The sequence below is a fragment of the Pygocentrus nattereri genome, chromosome 4 (assembly GCF_015220715.1).
Source record: "Pygocentrus nattereri isolate fPygNat1 chromosome 4, fPygNat1.pri, whole genome shotgun sequence".
NCBI lineage: Eukaryota > Metazoa > Chordata > Actinopteri > Characiformes > Serrasalmidae > Pygocentrus > Pygocentrus nattereri.
The window spans coordinates 27,140,589-27,149,278 of NC_051214.1; the positions used below are offsets into that span (position 1 = coordinate 27,140,589).

Consider the following 8,690-nt stretch of genomic DNA (forward strand, 5'->3'; position numbering starts at 1 on the left):
AAAGATGGAGGGACCTTACACTAACATGTGTTAACATCTAGCCGGATTGTACTGGATATATTTTGGATTCCATTTACACTGTTCGCTAAAATGCATCCCCAGTCTGATCAGATGAGATCAGATTTTACTGTCTTATATTAAAAGCCTAGTAATGTGTATATTGTTTGGATTTTCCTTTCCGTTTTTCCATTTTCTCTCTGTTACAAATCAACATGCTTAGCTTGGATGCATGTTCTCCACCGTGTGTTTCCTTGTGTCCTCTCACCTGCTAGTCAAGACTAAGAAAATGCATTTCTTCTTGCATAATTACAAAGATATAGAAAACACTTGTGCTGAATGTGGTTAAGATCCGTGTCTGACCACCTCTGAGTATGATTTGAGTGATTGGATCGTTATCAAATCACAACACACCCTGGGTGTTAGGGGTGGGGGGGAGAATTCGATTCTTAGATGCATTGCGATGCGGACGTGGCTGATTCTGAATCAGTTCACAAATGTCAAAAATCGTTTTTTTCTAAATTTGAATTTATAATGTAATGTTGACAGAATGCAAAAGGCAGAACTTGGAAGTGCAGAAGTGCAGTGCCTGGACAGCCTGTGGGGGCACATAACAAAAACACAGATAGACCACTGTAGTCGTGTCGTCATTTAGTAGTTGGCGCCCTGCTCTTATGCCCATACTAGGAACGTCGGGTCTGAGCTCCATTTCGCTATGGCCAAAATGAATAGGGTTTTCAAAAAATCGCCTCTATCACACCTGGTGTTATATAAAAATGTTCACTACGCGATTCATTTTGTCCTGTGAACATTCTTCTCTCAAATATTACTGGATCCTGAATTACGAGGTGGTTAAAGAGCCCTAATACAAATCTGATTTTTTCAATTCAGGTCTGATTTGAAAATCTTTCCTTCTCAAATGGAATATAATTTTATAAAAAAATATAATTTTGTTATCTGTGTGAGCAATTTAGCTGCACAAGAGCTTTTTATTGAGCTGGGCCCAGTTTCCCAAAGCTTTGTAGTATTGAGATCATCTTGACTTCTAGAGACGGTATTTGTGATTCTCGCTCTGCCTTTTACCAGTGATCTTTGTGCCAAGATGCTTCTGGGAAACCCAGCCCTCATTAGTTGGATCAGGTGTGTGGGAGCTAAGCAAACACCAAAATGTGCAGGATGGTGTACTCCGGGACCAGATTTGGAAGCACTGTTCTAGTAAAACCCAGCTGGATGCTGGTTTGATGTATGATCTGTCTGAAATATGCTCTGTGCCTGTTCTCTGCCAGCTGCATTGCCCATGCCAACCATCGCTGCGGTGGACGGCTTTGCTCTCGGGGGTGGGCTGGAGCTGGCACTGGCCTGTGACCTCCGGACGATGGGTGAGTGTGTACTTTGACCTTACTGGGGCAGGTTGTGACAGGTGAGCGACAAGAGTGGGGTACCTACTGAATGAGGAAGGGAGGGGGCTTGTGGGCTTTGTAGTCATTTGCATAAACGGCGGTGGCAAACATATGAATCAGCATTGAGTCTTGATGGGGTGCTTATGGCAGGGGCAGCAGAGGCAGCATCCTTGAGCTGTCCTCTGTGTGTGTGTGTGTGTGTGTGTGTGTATTGATGTTCATGCCTATGTGTTTTGCAGCATACACTGCACAGGTGGGCCTGATCGAGACCACACGGGGACTCCTCCCAGGGGCAGGTGAGAAAACAATGAAACAGAGTAAAGAGAGAATTGCAGACAGATGAGAATAGACACCTTGCTTGTGTCTCCAATGGAGTACTTGCATTAGCCACTATTAGTAACTTTATAAGTAATGCTCCCACTCTGGTAAGTGCAACAGGGTATAAAACCAGTTACCTTTATAACATTTTGAAATCTTTAGCTGCGTAATGCAAATAATGTTTTGTAGGTATAGTAATTAAAGGGCCAAGACAAACATTTTTCAGTTTGAGACACACACTTTTGCTGTCAGCAGAAAGGGAAAAGCCATCAAGGGCTGCTGTAGTATGAAATTTGATACAACCCTACAAAAATTCAGCCACTATATGGTGAACTACAAAGTACATGGAAACATATAGATACAAACTATATAGAAGAATATAATAAATGATGTCTGAACTGAGACACAGGGCCTTTTCACAGGTACAACAGAAAGGTGGACCAGCATTTGCAACAACAGAGAGCTAGACAACTACACTTTAAGCACTGCCCACTTTAAAGGAGAATTTCAGTGTAAACCTAGCATTTAACATGTTATTTGTCATGCAAAATTCTGTAGTGCAGCATTACATCCCTCAGCCTAACTGGTATAACAGAATTCACAGTTTTGGATCCATTTTTTGTTTTCGCCCATCAGTGTTCTTGGACTACAAAACCCAGCATGCAATCCACAAATGGGTCATATAATCATTGGGAATCCCTTAATGACAATAAAGAGCTACTGAATGCTAGCATAGCCAGGGATTTAGAGACTAATAATTACAGAAGTGGTATTTGTCTTCTTAGCAGTAACATTCGCTATATGACTTCTATCTACATCAACTAGCTAGCCCTTCAGAATCCCTCGTAAAGCCATTGAGGTTTTCAAAAGTTCTCCCACCTTCAAGATACATCATCAGAAGAGTTTTCTTGCTCTTTAAACTGCACAATTGCTCATGAGACCACTGTGGCACCACTGTAGCAGGCAAGTAGGCATGCTCCCAACAGATGTTGTAAAGACTAGATTTTTGTTTTTGCTGAAGTGCTTCTTTAAACCATACAGTGGATGGTTTTAATGATTCTGCATTACGCTCCCTGTGCACTAGGGGGCAGTCAAAGGTTGCCTCGGGCTGTGGGTTTCGCAAAGGCAAAAGAGCTGATCTTCACTGGGCGGCATGTCGGTGGGCAGGAGGCTCTGGAGCTGGGGCTGGTCAACCGGGCCGTCCCGCAAAATGAGAGTGGAGATGCAGCCCACAGAGAAGCTTTGAACCTGGCTAGAGAGATACTCCCTCAGGTGGGTCTGACTGACACACACACACACACACATATATATACACACACACACGCACACACATACACTTTCTCCTGCTCTGTTTCAAGAGAATCCTACTGATGCTGGTGTCTCACTGAGTTACTTCTGCTGTGAGCACACTTGCTCAGAATGTCTGTGTGTGTTAGCATTCTGACTTGAGGGATTTGTGTGTGTGTGTGTGTGTGTGTGTGTTCTCCTGCAGCACAGCTGCATGTGCAAGAGTGTGTAGGCACATGCACATGAAACATCTTGTAAGCTGCAGGCCTTATTGTCTGTTTGCGTGAGAGATATAAAATCCTATTCCCATCATCTGCCCAAGTGCTGTTAATACTGAGAGCTAATCGGTCCACTTTAAGCGGACCAAACAGCTTCAGTGCATCTTGGCTTAGATTCTGCATGTCTCCACAGCACTTTGGCCTTGAAGGTCCCCATTTTGAAAGACTCAAGTTAGGAAATCTATGCAAAAACTGTAGTCAGCAATGAACTGACATGTCTGTTACCAAGCAACCAACAATGCGTTCACAGCTGAAACATAAGCATATAAACAAAATAATGGTAAAAATGTATGTTAGTTAGCTAGATAGTTTAAAGCTACATAATGTAGAAAAGGTCAAATCAAAACTGAAGTGCAAAAAACTGGAAGTTAGGAATATTGTCACAGCTATTCTTCACTGCTTCCCACTTCCCATTTTCCAAAACTTCTGCCAGTGCTCTAACAATTGGTCCCAATTACTGGTACATTAGTATAGCATAGTAACTATTGCTACTTACCCCCTGGTAAGATGATTCATCAGAATGACCTAATTATTTCTTTACCAGTAGTAGCATTTTCTGATGGGGTGATTTAAGCTATCATAATATCCTACATATAGTATTGCTGCTGGTCATCATTTTCTGATGAGGTTATTTAGGCTATCAACATATAAAAGTTAGGACATTTCGACAAGGTAACACAATTCCTCATAACAAACAGCCACACGTTCAGCTCTGCCTTCTAATTATTCACCCTCTCTGTAATATTTAATGTGATGACTTAATCAACATTAACACATGAAGGTAATAAGAGGGGACTGGTTGTGCCCTTGGGTGAAGCAGTTAATGCCGCTCTACTGACAATGGTGTGCTGCTCCCAGGTTGGGCATAGTTAGCCACACAATGGCTAAGTTGTAGGACCAATGAAGTACATAACATAATGTAAAGATTGTATCTGCAGAATTAGGAAAAAAAAACATCTCATAAGTGAAACCATTGTTTTTTATTAATATATAGATGTTTTCCCTCTATATAGTTGTGGGACAGACTGTTCTTGATGATCACGTCCTGCAGTGACGTTCTCAGTTTCTGTTTTTCTAACATCACGGTCCGGTCATTGAATATGAACAGCCACAAATTCCTACTCTATTACTAATGTTTTTTCCACATAGATCTAGATGTAGATGTCACTTTAGTCACTATTCCAGTTGAAACACCACTCGCTCTTTGTGTTGTGACATTTACTTTTGCCATCTTGATTCAGAATTTAGGTCACCTGGGCTTACTCAGCATTTTCATGCATGCGGCAGAGCATGATAGGCTGTTCGTTTTAAAACTGTGTCATGCAGTACACCTGTCTTAAAGCATCTGCACTAATTTGTTTCTCCACTTAATTATTCAGATTTTTCCTTTAATGCGTCAGCCTTCTGATTACGGCTTATTAAACTATTAATTGAGTCACAAAAGCACATTCTTTCGATAATCAACTTAACAGTATCGTTTAGAACTAGAATGATTTGGAACCATAAATATAGTTCATCCCATCTGCTGAATTCTTGACTAACCACTTATGACTCAGAACTGTTAGTGAACTTCTTTGAAAGAGTTCATATTAGACCACAAGAACTTCCTACTTTTGCTAAACTTTCCCTGTTTTCATGCAATCCCTGACAGTCTGCCTATTTAGGACAAAGTGATCCGAGCAGTGTGATACTTCATGCCCAAACATAATTAAGCCATACTTTAATTGTGTCCCCTTTCTGCACAAAACAAAACCAGAGAGAAGAGGCCTATTTATATGCCTCATTGATGGAGCTGGAGACAAGGAGACTATTTATACCTCATTGATGGACCCAGTTTAAGCAAAACTTTGTCACCACTTTTTTGTGACGAAGTATAGATCTGATAAGAGTGTGAAAACCTCATTAGGGTGTCAGGATGTAACATCTTCCTGGATGACTGTAATTTAATTAGCTATGTGTGTGTCATGTTTCCGTTTTTCCTCATTGACAGGCTCCAGTCGCAGTGAGGATGGCCAAGGCGGCCATAAACCGAGGGATCGAGGTGGACATCGCTTCAGGAATGGCCATCGAGGGCATGTGTTATGCCAGGGTGAGAGATTGATGCTGAAGTGTGAGATTCTGATGAAGGTTATCAGTGGACAAATGTTTGGAAGCTACAGTTACTGTGTAAAAATAAACATGGATTTTTTTTTATAACGGCCAGTAATTTGTTTATTAAAACATAACAGGGGTGCAGAACTGTGCTGGACAATGGCCCTCCAGGGCCAGAGTTGTGATCCTGACATAGAACAAAAGGCTGTAACTGATTAGTGTATGGCAGTAGTGTACAAACCCAATTCTAATAGTTGGAACAGTAGATACCATGCAAAAAAACCTGAAATTTATAAATGTAATTTCACCTGTGTTTGAACACAAACAGCACAGAGACAAAATATGTAATGTTTTATCTTATTACCTTCATTGCATTTTTAAATATATGCTCATTCTGAAAATGATGCCTGCAACACATTCCAAAAAGGTTGGGACAGGCAATGTAAAACTAGGAACATAATCAGATGTTCAAAAATCACATCTTATACAGATGGTGCATCCATGTTTGTGTATAAAAGAGCATCCACAAAAGACCTAGTCCTTTATGAGCAAGGATGGATCATGGCTTGCATCAGCAAAAATTCAGCAGATTAACAATAACATTCCTCTACAAGTCATTGTAAGGGGTTTAAGGTATTCTCCCCCTAGAGTGCATATCATCAAATGATTCTGGGAAGCTGGAGGAATAACTGCAAGCCCGAAACCCACAACTAAATGCTTTGAAAACTTTGACAAGCCAGTTGCTGCGTCCTCAAATACAAGTTAAGGGTATACTATGCACAGTGGAAGTTAACTGTTAACAATATCCCGAAACACTGCTGACTTCTCTGGGTGAAGGTCATCTGAAATGGATTGATCCACAGTGGAAACTATTGTGGTCTGAGTCAACCTTTCAGACTGTTTATGGAAATAATGGATGTTGTTTTCCCTGGGCCAAACACGGAAAGGCTCATTCTGATTTTTACCAGCCTAAAGTTCAAAAGACAGGTTATGTCACAGTATTAGTGGGTAACTACCACTTCTGTGAAGGCACCATTAACACTGAACACATTTTGGAGTAAGATAGGCTGCTTTCTAGATGATGTCTTTCTAATTTCAGTGAGACATCACCAAGCCACTTTTTGCAGCATTGATATGTAATGTCCCTTATTGGAAATGTGTCCAAAATACATAACATTATGTTGTTCAGCTGAAGACTTGTGTGACTGAAAAATGGCAAAAAAAAATTGCTTTTGAAACTGGATCAGTTTGTACGTTCAGTCCCCAAACATTTAGTAATTGCTGTTAAAAGCAAAGGAAAGGTGATGTAACAGTGATAAACATGCTCTGTCCCAACTTTTTGGTAATATATCGCAGGAGTCATATTTGGAACAAGTGTATATTTAAGAAAAAACAAAAGTTCATAAGGCAAAACAAAATAGTGTGCTCTGGTACATTATTAAATAGTTTACAAAGCACTGTTTTCTGTTTTTTGGTAGCATTTCACATACTGTCCCAACTGTTCCCAACTAACTGAATATTCCAGGATTTTATGAACAATGAACAATAACACTGCACTTAGTGAAAAAAATTGCTTTAAACTTAGGATCAGTATACACCTGCCCATTTGCTTCTATTATAAGTGAATTTCGAATCAGTGGGTTTTTAGTTCTTTTCTATGTACATGGAATCCATTGCTCATGGTAATCAACTGTGTGCTTCACATAAGGCAGAACGAGTTTAGGTTGAAAATGCTGGTGTTCTTTTCATTTGTTTTGCTCCTGCTGATTCTCCTGCAGAGTTTTCTTACAGCTCTAGTAATAAATACCTGATTCTCACATTCAGATACCCCTGAAGGCCTGATGAACTGAATCAGGTTACATTAGTAAATTGTGAATAATTAAAACCAGGGGTCTGTCTCACAAAATACATTCAGCTTAGACAGGGTTCCTGGCTACGTTCCAACCTCACAGAACAAATGCAGCCGCTGTTAAATTGCTTTACGACGGTGGTCAACAACTTCTGCAGTCAAGTTTAGATACTGATAAGATGATCATAAGATACGATTCATTCTTGTACGTGTGCTCATGAAAGCTTGTTGCTAATGTTGAATAGCCAGTCATGTGAAACATGAGGAGTGGAGCAGCTTAGGTTTCAAAAAAGGAAATAATATGGAAATATGTTAAAGATAAAGATTGTATAGTGGTAAAAAGTGTCACCGTCTTTAGTGTACAGCTTATGCAAATTATATTGGAGTAACATTTACTTTATATTTCAGATACCAGTTGTCTACAATTGTATGGCAAAGTCTGGGCACCCCTGATCAAACATTTCCATGTGATGGACGCTAAAATTAGCTGGTTAAGCCATAAATCCTGCTTCGTGAGACAGGCCAGTGGTGAATGTCGGTTTATGAATAGGCCAATAAACCAGATATCAACATACTTCTGTTGGTTGTTGACAAAATAACTTAATGAAAAATGAATATAAAAACTTGAAACTGAAAAAACACTTGCTTTCATCATTTTGGCCTGCAATGCATGATACTCATTTTAGCCACGTATGGCAAGTTACTTTACTCATCTCTTTAAAGCTTGAATTAGTTGTTGACCAATGTTGTTTGATTGGTTTCAAAAGTTGCGCTCTATGATTTGTTTATCTGGACCAAAAATGGAACATTTGAAATGTATCATGTCCATAGTCATTGTTGTCTGTTTCCTGCAGGTCATTCCAACACGAGACCGGCAAGAGGGAATGGCTGCTTTTATAGAGAAGAGAACTCCCAGGTACACTGGAGAATAAACAGGCAAACTGACACACACAGAGTGGTAAATGCATGAATCTTGTGGATCGTGCAATACATATGAATTACTTTTACTGTGTATCATGTAAAATAAGCAGACATATTTGGAATCTCTGTTTTAACTAAGCTGCGAATAAATTCAACCATGAAGAACAGACTCAGATGTTGATTTCAACACCACCTTAGTCAGTTTTCTGTAGTGACACTTGTTCACTTGTAAAACATCATGGGCAAATATACTATTAACCAAAAATGTCATGTTGTACCTTCCCCTCCCACCAGTGAAGTGCTCAGGCTGCTCAGAGACCCTTCCTGTAACTGTGTTTCACCAAGAAATAGGTCATGGAAGGAAAATGTGTTCTGATTTCTGATTCACAGTGACTGTAAGCTATTCTCTGTTTGTTTTAAAGGATTTATTGAGGAACTTTTAGGTTGTATCTTAAAGAAGGAAAGCACATGGTGAGATGTTTTACCCACTGGCCAGAACTGCTTCAGTGAAGAGTCTTTAGAGATTTTATGGATTGTCAACTATGCATT

At 39.9% G+C, this 8,690-nt stretch overlaps 1 protein-coding gene across 2 annotated transcripts in view; it reads left to right on the forward strand.

Moving 5' to 3' along the window:
• The window catches only part of echdc2 (enoyl CoA hydratase domain containing 2), a 12,538-nt gene extending 4,232 nt beyond the window's left edge, over window positions 1-8,306 (forward strand). For both annotated transcript variants that reach the window (XM_017688518.2, XM_037537916.1), the window contains 5 exons: window positions 1,284-1,376; window positions 1,637-1,693; window positions 2,800-2,987; window positions 5,271-5,369; window positions 8,075-8,306. In XM_017688518.2, coding sequence (XP_017544007.1) covers window positions 1,284-1,376; window positions 1,637-1,693; window positions 2,800-2,987; window positions 5,271-5,369; window positions 8,075-8,152 — 515 coding nt within the window. In that variant the 3' untranslated portion in view covers window positions 8,153-8,306. The remainder of the gene's footprint in view (window positions 1-1,283; window positions 1,377-1,636; window positions 1,694-2,799; window positions 2,988-5,270; window positions 5,370-8,074) is intronic.
• The last annotated feature ends 384 nt before the right edge of the window (window positions 8,307-8,690 follow it).